We start from the raw sequence: 13753 nt of genomic DNA on the forward strand, positions 1-13753 counted from the left end.
GATCACGTCACTTTATCACCGTGCATGCTAACAGTTACATTACACAATACATGTTGGCATGTATACAGCGCTTTAAGTGGGCCGGGTCTTGCCGGTGATGCGGTTTTAACAAGCATTTGCAATGCAATAGGTCTCGCATTTACGTGAGTTTAAGCTATTGGCATTGTAATTGACAATGCTTTTTATTTATGTTTTAAAAAACAAAAATAATACCTGGTGTGTCACACAGTTTGGTACTTACTTTCCCTCCATGTAAACAACAGTAGATGTTTCAGCACCCAGGCTAATGAGCTGCATAACTAAATACATATAAGGTCCCAAAGACGAGGCCGATTGTTTTTTTACAGATGTTGAGTCAATACAGAGACTTCTTTAAGAAAGCAGGCACAAATTAAAAATAGTTTGTGCTGTAGTTTCCCACAATATCAAACCCCTTTTGACATTGTCAGCAATGTAAAGGAGAAAAGCATTTTACAAAATATCATAAAGCATAGTCTCTAAAAGTAGAGCAAGTCATTATGGCAAAACTATAGTGCACACCATCTTGAAAGCATTTTGCTCCGATGCGTGGTTGTACACAAGTAGGTGAGTGCCACTTGTGTAGTTCTAAAAATCGTTAGAAGAGCACTTTTCCCAGTCTAGATACTCACGATCCTGCTTTAAGCTTTGAGAGTATGGAGGGGCAAGGTTTTAAACCCTAGTATAATCTGCTACTCTGCTTGGTGTGAGATATCATGAGGTTTGGACAATTGAGAGGAGAAGACATACCAATGATATGGAGCGTAATGAGAATACAGAGGGCAGTGGCAGATGGGGTTGAGGACCTGGTTTTGATGTAGCCAGGTCTGTGTGGCTACGTCGGCAACGTACACCTTTGTGTCCCCTAGCATCTTTGTACCTTTGTTATTCCACCTCTAACTGTTTGACTTGGAATCTGTTTGAATAATTCACTCTATTTACATAGGCAAGACTCCATGTTAAAATATTTGGATTTGTAAGCTTTTTCAGATCCTAATAAAAAGAAATATTGCAGAAAAGGGCAAATTTATGGTTCCATTCAGGATCTAGTTCTTAAGCGTGCACAATTCTTTATTGGGTGAGAATTGGCAGCTTCTAAATGACAAATAAACAGTTTCTTTACACATCAACCCAGACCTCCAGCAGTTCGAAGTTTAAAAGAGTTGCACGATGAGGAAGGGTAATGATACAACACACTACTGGAAATTGTAGGGCAGGACAATTGATAAGTGTTCCTAGCTTTGAGAGATGGCTAGCATTTAGCCATTTTCTGACATATTTTATTGAAATTTGCATAGCAGAACACACTGCAGTCATATAGAGTCAACAAAATCACATGTGGTACAAAGACATGTTGGGTTGCTATTCCTATGCTGCACGCTTTATGCTGTCACTTTTGGATACAGTTAATGTTTTACTTAATAAATAACGCTGCATGGAAAACTTCATGGGAGTCTGTCATCAGGTGGATAGGTGGATAGATTAAGTTCCTAGACATCATTTTTCAGATATTGACATCCTCCCACACATTTTCATCAGTTATAACAAGTTTTATGCAGATTGCTTCTGCCAAAGTCCATTCAGCGACATCTTTAACCCAGTGCTCTAATGTCGGGTTCTTAGGTCTTAACCAGTGTATTGCAGTACATCTTTTAGCTAGCAATAGGATCAATTGCACAAACCAGCTCTTAGTTTTATGGTTTGTGTTAGTTGCAAGGCATTTACCCAGTGCTTGAATATTGCTTTTAAATAGTTTTAACATGATTGGGATATGAAAGGCATAATACAAAGTCTGTGGTTGAGATGTATTTATTTACAAAAAGTAACAGAAAATATTAAACTTCCTTTAAAAAAGAGTTATAATGGTGTAGGGGGACCCACCATAGTATAAGCACCTAGCAACACCCTTGTCCTCTTCTTGCTCGTGTATGCTGTGCCATCATTAGAATGCTTTTTAGGTCTCACCCAGACAGTGTATGCGCTGTGTCATCAAGACTATTTGTTTTCTAACAGTGGGCTTAGAGACCGTCCATTACTCATTATTATTATTATTATTATTATTATTGGCATTTGTAGAGCGCGCGGCTACCTCCAACGGAGGTGTCCCGGCGCTAGCAGCAGAGCATGACAGAAAAACGCAAAGGTGCCAAGAGGGTCTAGGCCCGATCAAACAGCCATGTTTTCAGGTTTTTCTCAGGACTCATCATTGGTTGACTTCATTGTCACTCATTTTTCCTTGCTTCTTAATGGTCAGCTGCAGTAGGCTTCCTTCCTCTTCTTATGTTTGTCCCTCCCATAGAGAATGGATGCGATGTTTGGGTATTGCCACTGCAAATTTTTGTAGACATTTTTTTTTTAAGCACACAACAAGAGTGCGTCTTTTCCAGCTTTCTCCCCCATGTACTTGCCCCTTTCCATGGTTTTCCTCCGTTGACCATCCATTGTCCATCTGCTTGTCGCCGGCCCTCCCTCTCTTCTTCCATTATTGTCAGCTTGTCCCCAGACACTCCCTTCCACCTTCCTTTGTCATCAGCTTGCCCCCAGCCGCTTCTCACCCTGTAGTAAACAAAAAACACTAAGTGCTGGCTGCGTCATCGTGCTTTTTTCCCCACAAACTCCTTTTCTATGTTGCCCTCCACTTATTCTCCCTCCCTCCCTCCTGCCATCCCACCCCTTCAGCGAAAAAAAACCAACTATATGACGTGGCCAAGGCTGGCTGCGTTGTAATTCTTTTTTTTTTCTACTTTCAGCCGGACGGCTGTACAATATGGCCAAAAAAAAATATATTAAAAAGCCAATAACACTTTTGTAGGCAAGACCTATTGGCTTAGCCAATGCTTGTTTCTCTAGTACATGATCACTAGATTCTTATTCTGTTTTGATTAAGGATATGGTTTTGAATCATAAACTGTTTACGTTAGGTCACATTTGGAATGGACAATATACCACTCAGGCTAGATGGGTTAGGTTGTAGCTGAACACCCTCTAAGTCTCTTGTAACAATTCTAAGTGTAGCTAAGAAATATACAGATTGAGTTTGCCTGTGCAGTACTCTGTCTTGGCTGTCGTGTTCTGGATGATTTGTAGTCTTCTAGTGAGTTGCTTGGTGTTCTTGGCATAGAGGATGTTCCCGTGGTCCAACTTACTGGTGATTAGGGCATGAGTGATAGTTTTTCCAGTGTTGCTTGGGAGCCATGTGAAGATTTTTCTGAGCATCTTTAGGGTGTGGAAGCAGGATGCAGTGACAACTCTGACTTGTGTGGTCATGTCAGTTTGCTGTTGATGATTATTCTGAGGTTCCTGGTGTGGTTGATGGGTATGGGTGTGAGTCAGAGTTTGGCCTGTCACCAGTTGGAGTCCCATGGTGAGGTGTTCTTGCCAAAGATCACTACTTCTGTCTTGTTGGTGTTGCATAGAACAATTTGCAAGTACTGGTATATTATCATAAAATTACCCTCCCTCATATTGTTCAGTGTGAGGCTTTGGGTTTCTATAGGGCTTCACTGAAGGTTTGATGCATTACTAGGCAATTTGGCACTGACTGGAATAGTTTGACAGTGTGTCTATGCAGTCATGGTCAGATTGTCTAAAGGTATCTGAGATTAGAGGAACTACAAAAGGACTGCCTAGGGTATAGTCGATGGGTTCAGATGAGCTGAAAGCTGCAAGGAGCTCATTGATGTCATGGCATCACACAATTTGACCATGTTTACGACGGCACTTGAAAATGAGACCTTTCCTCTACAAGGAGAAATGCAATAATAGTTACTCTTTTAAAGCCTGGCACAGCTAGCACCCAGTAGTCTAGCTATAGACCCCTCTCCCTTATATAAGGTAAACACGACTCTCACATTTGTGATTGTGAACAGGTAGAATCCTCTGATCCCTTGATGCCTAGACTTGTCCTCTGGATCAGGCTGGCTTCATTTGTGGTAGGGCCACTTCAAACAATCTGCACATGCTAACCTAGCTTGCAGCCGGCAGGACACTGGTTTTCTTTTAAGTAAACATTTTTACTGATATTTTGTTCAAAATGCAATGGGATCTCAATATATAGTGGCATTTCCGTAAAGTTACAGCACAAACGGGCACAATAACTGTAAGACCATTACATACATACTCCACATCTGAATGATGTATCAAAAGGTTAGGGTTTGATATTTTAGCCTCTCGATCTATATATTGCAAACTCTAAGCTCATACTGCTATCCAGCCCTTTCTTCTATAAATCCAAAGATGGAGGTTCGAAATTCTGCCAGTTTCTGGCAATGTTTTTTTGTAACTGTGACCAATCCTTTTCATAAAATCGTAATATCTATTCATATGTAAATCAATCGCTGTATGCAACAGGGGAGTTTTGGATTTTCTTTTAGTTTCTATCCAAACACTTCACCCTGTGTGCGATGAAACCCCTCCGAAAAGTATCTTATCTTACAGCAATATTCTTATTTGGCCATAATTCCAGAGCCTCGAACAAGTGAGGTATGTGTGGCATAGGTCCTTTATTTTGATTATTCTGGATTTTAATGCTATTGGTGATTAACACTACAGCAATTTTGGCTCACTTGCCACTTTTTCTCTGTCATCTCCCCATGTCACTTTCCCACAGAAGTCTGAGTTTATCAAAAGACTCTGGGGTGTGAATTATGAGTGAGCGGTATACTTGGAAGATTTTATGTTTCTTCATCCCACCATCAGTCATCTGGCTCTATTGGGTTGACATCTGGGAGTTTGGATAGATCAGTCATATGAGGGCCGAGTGCATGTTTTAATTGAAGATACTAAGAGATCAGGCTTTTATGTGCACTAATTCTCTCTGAAAAATCTCAGAGCAGTGGAAAATAGTCCCAGATATCACAACGCCCAATTTAGATATCCCAATATTTTCCCACTCGCCTGAATTCCTGCAATGTTCAATCCTGACCCACAACACTTGCAACCATAAAGGGGCATCTTTCATCAATTTGATCTGCCGTCCCAATGCTTTCAGTGTTTCACACCATAAACCGATCCTCGTCTGCATGGCAGGAAATAGGAGAGCTGGTCGGAATCTTTCATTACCAACCTTTCTGTCACAAACACAGGGTCTGATTCTGTGTTTTATAGCCACTTGTTAACTATAATGTAGTAGGCTGGCCTGTAGTATAAAACATTGTCTGCTGATCCAGTTCCTCCATCATATTGTGACTTGAAACATTTCACAAAGGCTTTTCTGGGGGGGTCCTTGGTTCCACAAAAAAACACCCTGCACGGGGAGTTGCGTCGCATATAGTCTACGTGGTATCTCATGTAGAAAGATTTGGAGCTGATAAAGTATTCATGGCAATGAAACCTGCTTGACAATAGTCACCTTGCCCATTAGAGATAGTGGAAGAGGGGAAGAAAATGCTATGATCATGTCTATCTATTGGCAGCTGTATGTTATTTTGCCATGCGCTGGATCTATCCATCATCATGAAGATTCCCGAAAATTGAAAGCCCTCTCTGACAACATTGAGGTTGTGTGCCCACTGGAGACTTTGTGAGATTGTGGATTTAGCTAAATTGGGAAGCCTGTGAAACTGGCTAAATATTCGAAGTACCCCTGGACAGGACCACTCTGGATCTTCAAGGAAAACAAGTCCCTCATCTTCATACAAGACATTTTGTTATTCTAGGCGTCCTTGGCAGTGTTTCTTAAAGCAGAAAAAATCTGTCACTCTTTTTGCAATATATCTTTCTGCCATCCCACTTGCTCTGGGCGATTACTTTCAGATACCCCCAACCTGTTAAGGTGCGAGTTAACAGTGAGATTTCCTCACTCAGAGCATTCGGCTGGCCTGTCCACAATGACCTTCCTTTTCGCCATCATGCTCGAGCCACTTGCCTTCATGCTATGTGAATTCCATTCACATAGAGGCACAGCATTTACCTAAAATAAACTCTTGTCGTATTTGTATGCCGACAGTATCCTTCTTCTCTGTTAGAGAACCGGAAGTAGATCTGACCCCATGTAAGAAATTGTCAATTTGCAGAAGAGAACCCTATCAACATGGACTTGAAGTGAAGGTTAGAATGTTAAAATCACTCAGAAAATGGTTTCATACATTCATTGACCTTGCCAGGGTGGCTGATGCGGTTTTAACAAGCATTTGCAATGCAATAGGTCTCGCATTTACGTGAGTTTAAGCTATTGGCATTGTAATTGACAATGCTTTTTATTTAGGTTTTAAAAAACAAAAATAATACCTGGTGTGTCACACAGTTTGGTACTTACTTTCCCTCCATGTAAACAACAGTAGATGTTTCAGCACCCAGGCTAATGAGCTGCATAACTAAATACATATAAGGTCCCAAAGACGAGGCCGATTGTTTTTTTACAGATGTTGAGTTAATACAGAGACTTCTTTAAGAAAGCAGGCACAAATTAAAAATAGTTTGTGCTGTAGTTTCCCACAATATCAAACCCCTTTTGACATTGTCAGCAATGTAAAGGAGAAAAGCATTTTACAAAATATCATAAAGCATAGTCTCTAAAAGTAGAGCAAGTCATTATGGCAAAACTATAGTGCACACCATCTTGAAAGCATTTTGCTCTGATGCGTGGTTGTACACAAGTAGGTGAGTGCCACTTGTGTAGTTCTAAAAATCGTTAGAAGAGCACTTTTCCCAGTCTAGATACTCACGATCCTGCTTTAAGCTTTGAGAGTATGGAGGGGCAAGGTTTTAAACCCTAGTATAATCTGCTACTCTGCTTGGTGTGAGATATCATGAGGTTTGGACAATTGAGAGGAGAAGACATACCAATGATATGGAGCGTAATGAGAATACAGAGGGCAGTGGCAGATGGGGTTGAGGACCTGGTTTTGATGTAGCCAGGTCTGTGTGGCTACGTCGGCAACGTACACCTTTGTGTCCCCTAGCATCTTTGTACCTTTGTTATTCCACCTCTAACTGTTTGACTTGGAATCTGTTTGAATAATTCACTCTATTTACATAGGCAAGACTCCATGTTAAAATATTTGGATTTGTAAGCTTTTTCAGATCCTAATAAAAAGAAATATTGCAGAAAAGGGCAAATTTATGGTTCCATTCAGGATCTAGTTCTTAAGCGTGCACAATTCTTTATTGGGTGAGAATTGGCAGCTTCTAAATGACAAATAAACTGTTTCTTTACACATCAACCCAGACCTCCAGCAGTTCGAAGTTTAAAAGAGTTGCATGATGAGGAAGGGTAATGATACAACACACTTCTGGAAATTGTAGGGCAGGACAATTGATAAGTGTTCCTAGCTTTGAGAGATGGCTAGCATTTAGCCATTTTCTGACATATTTTATTGAAATTTGCATAGCAGAACACACTGCAGTCATATAGAGTCAACAAAATCACATGTGGTACAAAGACATGTTGGGTTGCTATTCCTATGCTGCACGCTTTATGCTGTCACTTTTGGATACAGTTAATGTTTTACTTAATAAATAACGCTGCATGGAAAACTTCATGGGAGTCTGTCATCAGGTGGATAGGTGGATAGATTAAGTTCCTAGACATCATTTTTCAGATATTGACATCCTCCCACACATTTTCATCAGTTATAACAAGTTTTATACAGATTGCTTCTGCCAAAGTCCATTCAGCGACATCTTTAACCCAGTGCTCTAATGTCTGGTTCTTAGGTCTTAACCAGTGTATTGCAGTACATCTTTTAGCTAGCAATAGGATCAATTGCACAAACCAGCTCTTAGTTTTATGGTTTGTGTTAGTTGCAAGGCATTTACCCAGTGCTTGAATATTGCTTTTAAATAGTTTTAACATGATTGGGATATGAAAGGCATAATACAAAGTCTGTGGTTGAGATGTATTTATTTACAAAAAGTAACAGAAAATATTAAACTTCCTTTAAAAAAGAGTTATAATGGTGTAGGGGGACCCACCATAGTATAAGCACCTAGCAACACCCTTGTCCTCTTCTTGCTCGTGTATGCTGTGCCATCATTAGAATGCTTTTTAGGTCTCACCCAGACAGTGTATGCGCTGTGTCATCAAGACTATTTGTTTTCTAACAGTGGGCTTAGAGACCGTCCATTACTCATTATTATTATTATTATTATTATTATTGGCATTTGTAGAGCGCGCGGCTACCTCCAACGGAGGTGTCCCGGCGCTAGCAGCAGAGCATGACAGAAAAACGCAAAGGTGCCAAGAGGGTCTAGGCCCGATCAAACAGCCATGTTTTCAGGTTTTTCTCAGGACTCATCATTGGTTGACTTCATTGTCACTCATTTTTCCTTGCTTCTTAATGGTCAGCTGCAGTAGGCTTCCTTCCTGTTCTTATGTTTGTCCCTCCCATAGAGAATGGATGCGATGTTTGGGTATTGCCACTGCAAATTTTTGTAGACATTTTTTTTTTAAGCACACAACAAGAGTGCGTCTTTTCCAGCTTTCTCCCCCATGTACTTGCCCCTTTCCATGGTTTTCCTCCGTTGACCATCCATTGTCCATCTGCTTGTCGCCGGCCCTCCCTCTCTTCTTCCATTATTGTCAGCTTGTCCCCAGACACTCCCTTCCACCTTCCTTTGTCATCAGCTTGCCCCCAGCCGCTTCTCACCCTGTAGTAAACAAAAAACACTAAGTGCTGGCTGCGTCATCGTGCTTTTTTCCCCACAAACTCCTTTTCTATGTTGCCCTCCACTTATTCTCCCTCCCTCCCTCCTGCCATCCCACCCCTTCAGCGAAAAAAAACCAACTATATGACGTGGCCAAGGCTGGCTGCGTTGTAATTCTTTTTTTTTTCTACTTTCAGCCGGACGGCTGTACAATATGGCCAAAAAAAAATATATTAAAAAGCCAATAACACTTTTGTAGGCAAGACCTATTGGCTTAGCCAATGCTTGTTTCTCTAGTACATGATCACTAGATTCTTATTCTGTTTTGATTAAGGATATGGTTTTGAATCATAAACTGTTTACGTTAGGTCACATTTGGAATGGACAATATACCACTCAGGCTAGATGGGTTAGGTTGTAGCTGAACACCCTCTAAGTCTCTTGTAACAATTCTAAGTGTAGCTAAGAAATATACAGATTGAGTTTGCCTGTGCAGTACTCTGTCTTGGCTGTCGTGTTCTGGATGATTTGTAGTCTTCTAGTGAGTTGCTTGGTGTTCTTGGCATAGAGGATGTTCCCGTGGTCCAACTTACTGGTGATTAGGGCATGAGTGATAGTTTTTCCAGTCTTGCTTGGGAGCCATGTGAAGATTTTTCTGAGCATCTTTAGGGTGTGGAAGCAGGATGCAGTGACAACTCTGACTTGTGTGGTCATGTCAGTTTGCTGTTGATGATTATTCTGAGGTTCCTGGTGTGGTTGATGGGTATGGGTGTGAGTCAGAGTTTGGCCTGTCACCAGTTGGAGTCCCATGGTGAGGTGTTCTTGCCAAAGATCACTACTTCTGTCTTGTTGGTGTTGCATAGAACAATTTGCAAGTACTGGTATATTATCATAAAATTACCCTCCCTCATATTGTTCAGTGTGAGGCTTTGGGTTTCTATAGGGCTTCACTGAAGGTTTGATGCATTACTAGGCAATTTGGCACTGACTGGAATAGTTTGACAGTGTGTCTATGCAGTCATGGTCAGATTGTCTAAAGGTATCTGAGATTAGAGGAACTACAAAAGGACTGCCTAGGGTATAGTCGATGGGTTCAGATGAGCTGAAAGCTGCAAGGAGCTCATTGATGTCATGGCATCACACAATTTGACCATGTTTACGACGGCACTTGAAAATGAGACCTTTCCTCTACAAGGAGAAATGCAATAATAGTTACTCTTTTAAAGCCTGGCACAGCTAGCACCCAGTAGTCTAGCTATAGACCCCTCTCCCTTATATAAGGTAAACACGACTCTCACATCTGTGATTGTGAACAGGTAGAATCCTCTGATCCCTTGATGCCTAGACTTGTCCTCTGGATCAGGCTGGCTTCATTTGTGGTAGGGCCACTTCAAACAATCTGCACATGCTAACCTAGCTTGCAGCCGGCAGGACACTGGTTTTCTTTTAAGTAAACATTTTTACTGATATTTTGTTCAAAATGCAATGGGATCTCAATATATAGTGGCATTTCCGTAAAGTTACAGCACAAACGGGCACAATAACTGTAAGACCATTACATACATACTCCACATCTGAATGATGTATCAAAAGGTTAGGGTTTGATATTTTAGCCTCTCGATCTATATATTGCAAACTCTAAGCTCATACTGCAATCCAGCCCTTTCTTCTATAAATCCAAAGATGGAGGTTCGAAATTCTGCCAGTTTCTGGCAATGTTTTTTTGTAACTGTGACCAATCCTTTTCATAAAATCGTAATATCTATTCATATGTAAATCAATCGCTGTATGCAACAGGGGAGTTTTGGATTTTCTTTTAGTTTCTATCCAAACACTTCACCCTGTGTGCGATGAAACCCCTCCGAAAAGTATCTTATCTTACAGCAATATTCTTATTTGGCCATAATTCCAGAGCCTCGAACAAGTGAGGTATGTGTGGCATAGGTCCTTTATTTTGATTATTCTGGATTTTAATGCTATTGGTGATTAACACTACAGCAATTTTGGCTCACTTGCCACTTTTTCTCTGTCATCTCCCCATGTCACTTTCCCACAGAAGTCTGAGTTTATCAAAAGACTCTGGGGTGTGAATTATGAGTGAGCGGTATACTTGGAAGATTTTATGTTTCTTCATCCCACCATCAGTCATCTGGCTCTATTGGGTTGACATCTGGGAGTTTGGATAGATCAGTCATATGAGGGCCGAGTGCATGTTTTAATTGAAGATACTAAGAGATCAGGCTTTTATGTGCACTAATTCTCTCTGAACAATCTCAGAGCAGTGGAAAATAGTCCCAGATATCACAACGCCCAATTTTGATATCCCAATATTTTCCCACTCGCCTGAATTCCTGCAATGTTCAATCCTGACCCACAACACTTGCAACCATAAAGGGGCATCTTTCATCAATTTGATCTGCCGTCCCAATGCTTTCAGTGTTTCACACCATAAACCGATCCTCGTCTGCATGGCAGGAAATAGGAGAGCTGGTCGGAATCTTTCATTACCAACCTTTCTGTCACAAACACAGGGTCTGATTCTGTGTTTTATAGCCACTTGTTAACTATAATGTAGTAGGCTGGCCTGTAGTATAAAACATTGTCTGCTGATCCAGTTCCTCCATCATATTGTGACTTGAAACATTTCACAAAGGCTTTTCTGGGGGGGTCCTTGGTTCCACAAAAAAACACCCTGCACGGGGAGTTGCGTCGCATATAGTCTACGTGGTATCTCATGTAGAAAGATTTGGAGCTGATAAAGTATTCATGGCAATGAAACCTGCTTGACAATAGTCACCTTGCCCATTAGAGATAGTGGAAGAGGGGAAGAAAATGCTATGATCATGTCTATCTATTGGCAGCTGTATGTTATTTTGCCATGCGCTGGATCTATCCATCATCATGAAGATTCCCGAAAATTGAAAGCCCTCTCTGACAACATTGAGGTTGTGTGCCCACTGGAGACTTTGTGAGATTGTGGATTTAGCTAAATTGGGAAGCCTGTGAAACTGGCTAAATATTCGAAGTACCCCTGGACAGGACCACTCTGGATCTTCAAGGAAAACAAGTCCCTCATCTTCATACAAGACATTTTGTTATTCTAGGCGTCCTGGGCAGTGTTTCTTAAAGCAGAAAAAATCTGTCACTCTTTTTGCAATATATCTTTCTGCCATCCCACTTGCTCTGGGCGATTACTTTCAGATACCCCCAACCTGTTAAGGTGCGAGTTAACAGTGAGATTTCCTCACTCAGAGCATTCGGCTGGCCTGTCCACAATGACCTTCCTTTTCGCCATCATGCTCGAGCCACTTGCCTTCATGCTATGTGAATTCCATTCACATAGAGGCACAGCATTTACCTAAAATAAACTCTTGTCGTATTTGTATGCCGACAGTATCCTTCTTCTCTGTTAGAGAACCGGAAGTAGATCTGACCCCATGTAAGAAATTGTCAATTTGCAGAAGAGAACCCTATCAACATGGACTTGAAGTGAAGGTTAGAATGTTAAAATCACTCAGAAAATGGTTTCATACATTCATTGACCTTGCCAGGGTGGCCAAGTGTGGCATTCACCCCTGTTATCCTCAGAGCAGCATTGCTATACATATGGTGAACCCTTAATATGAAGTCTCGTAGCAGTTCCCAGCTTAAAGGAGCAACCTCCTGGGTCCCTTTTCTTTTAGCAGTTAGGATGGCAGAACCATTGTACTTCCATTATTCAGTCACCAGCGGGTGTAGTTTATGAGTGTGAAGCTTAAGTGCACATCATGACTACCTCTACCTCACCCTGTTCAGACTGTAAAAAGGTGTTATAAGTCCATTCTAAATCCTGTTTCAGATCATCACAATCTTCATATATAGTGTCTATTTCAAACATACGTATCACATACCCACTTATGATCTTATTTCTCCACATTTTATTGTGGTTATTCAAACTTCCTTTGCTGAGGCATAAAACATTCAGGTAAGCAAAGTCTTGGTAACTTTTTTAGATCCAGCTGCCCGGTCTTTAATGGCTGGGTACACTTCCATGGCTGGCTATACTTCCAATTTATATGTAGCTGCAGCTTTTGGAAAACCTTTTCTTAGTTCTGACTGTGCTAGAAGCATTCCATGTATTGAAGAAAAGTGGAAGGACTCTGTTTCTGTGCAGTTGGGTTTGCGTTACAAATACCTCAACATACAAAAGCCATACAATAATTACATTTTTCCTGTTTTTCATATCTAAATGACTTGTCATGACATTTGTCATTATGTTTGTTAATAGTATTACAACAGTCTGGACAGTCTTTCACTATCAGAAGTGGTGGAGTTAGTGGAGACTACTCGTGAAACAGTTGATGATGTATGGAAACAAACAGAACATGAAGCCTACCCTGAGCCACGAATGCACCATCTGTTGGACATAATAGGTATGTTGAGAGCTAAAGCAATATATTTGTGGTACAAGTAAACTGAACCTGCTTATAGTGAAACCAGTTCAAACATTTTATTTCAAAGCCAGTATTCATTACCAATCTGACTGTTTAAGGAGATGTATGAGGAAATGTTTCTCAATTGTTTTATTCATATGTTTGCTAAGTAACTAGAAGTTTGTGCTTGTTGGTTACGTGTTCTAAGCTTCACTTTCCTTTCATCTGAATGTGAAGCTTCAGGGCCAGAGGAATGGAAGCAAAAGAGTGCTAGTGAGAGCAGCAGGTATCTCCAAATATCTCCACAAGCAGTATGAAAGGCCTGAGCAATCAAAAATACAGAACTTCCCACAAGATAGAGACGCCATGGAGGTTGACATTACTGAGACGGAGATTCAGAAGGCCATACAAGACGTCTGCTCTGGCAAAGCAATGGTTCCTAATGGACTTCTCATTGAGCTCTTTAAACCCATGGCCGCTAAATTAGCTCCCCACTTGTTGAGTCTGTACATGGAGTGTTTTGAGTTGGGCCTACTTCCAACAGACATCCGCACAGCAGCTATAGCTTTTGTCCATAAACCGAATAACCCTGCAGAAGACTGTTAATCATACCATCCCATCTCCCTTCTTACTGTCGAGGCTAAGATCCTGGCCAAACTCCTGGCCAATAAAATCCTTCCTTATATCACCGGACTGATTCATCCGGACTAGTCCGGATTTATGCCGGGAAGAAACAC

General features: G+C 41.0%; 1 protein-coding gene across 1 annotated transcript in view; it reads left to right on the plus strand.

Annotated features, from left to right (window-relative positions):
- DYNC2H1 (dynein cytoplasmic 2 heavy chain 1) overlaps positions 1-13753 on the plus strand; it is a 1714832-nt gene that overhangs the window by 64046 nt on the left and 1637033 nt on the right. Inside the window, exon 5 of the mRNA XM_085621461.1 lies at positions 12872-13016. Coding sequence (XP_085477587.1) covers positions 12872-13016 — 145 coding nt within the window. The remainder of the gene's footprint in view (positions 1-12871; positions 13017-13753) is intronic.

The sequence above is a fragment of the Triturus cristatus genome, chromosome 8 (assembly GCF_964204655.1).
Source record: "Triturus cristatus chromosome 8, aTriCri1.1, whole genome shotgun sequence".
NCBI classification, from domain to species: Eukaryota; Metazoa; Chordata; class Amphibia; order Caudata; family Salamandridae; genus Triturus; species Triturus cristatus.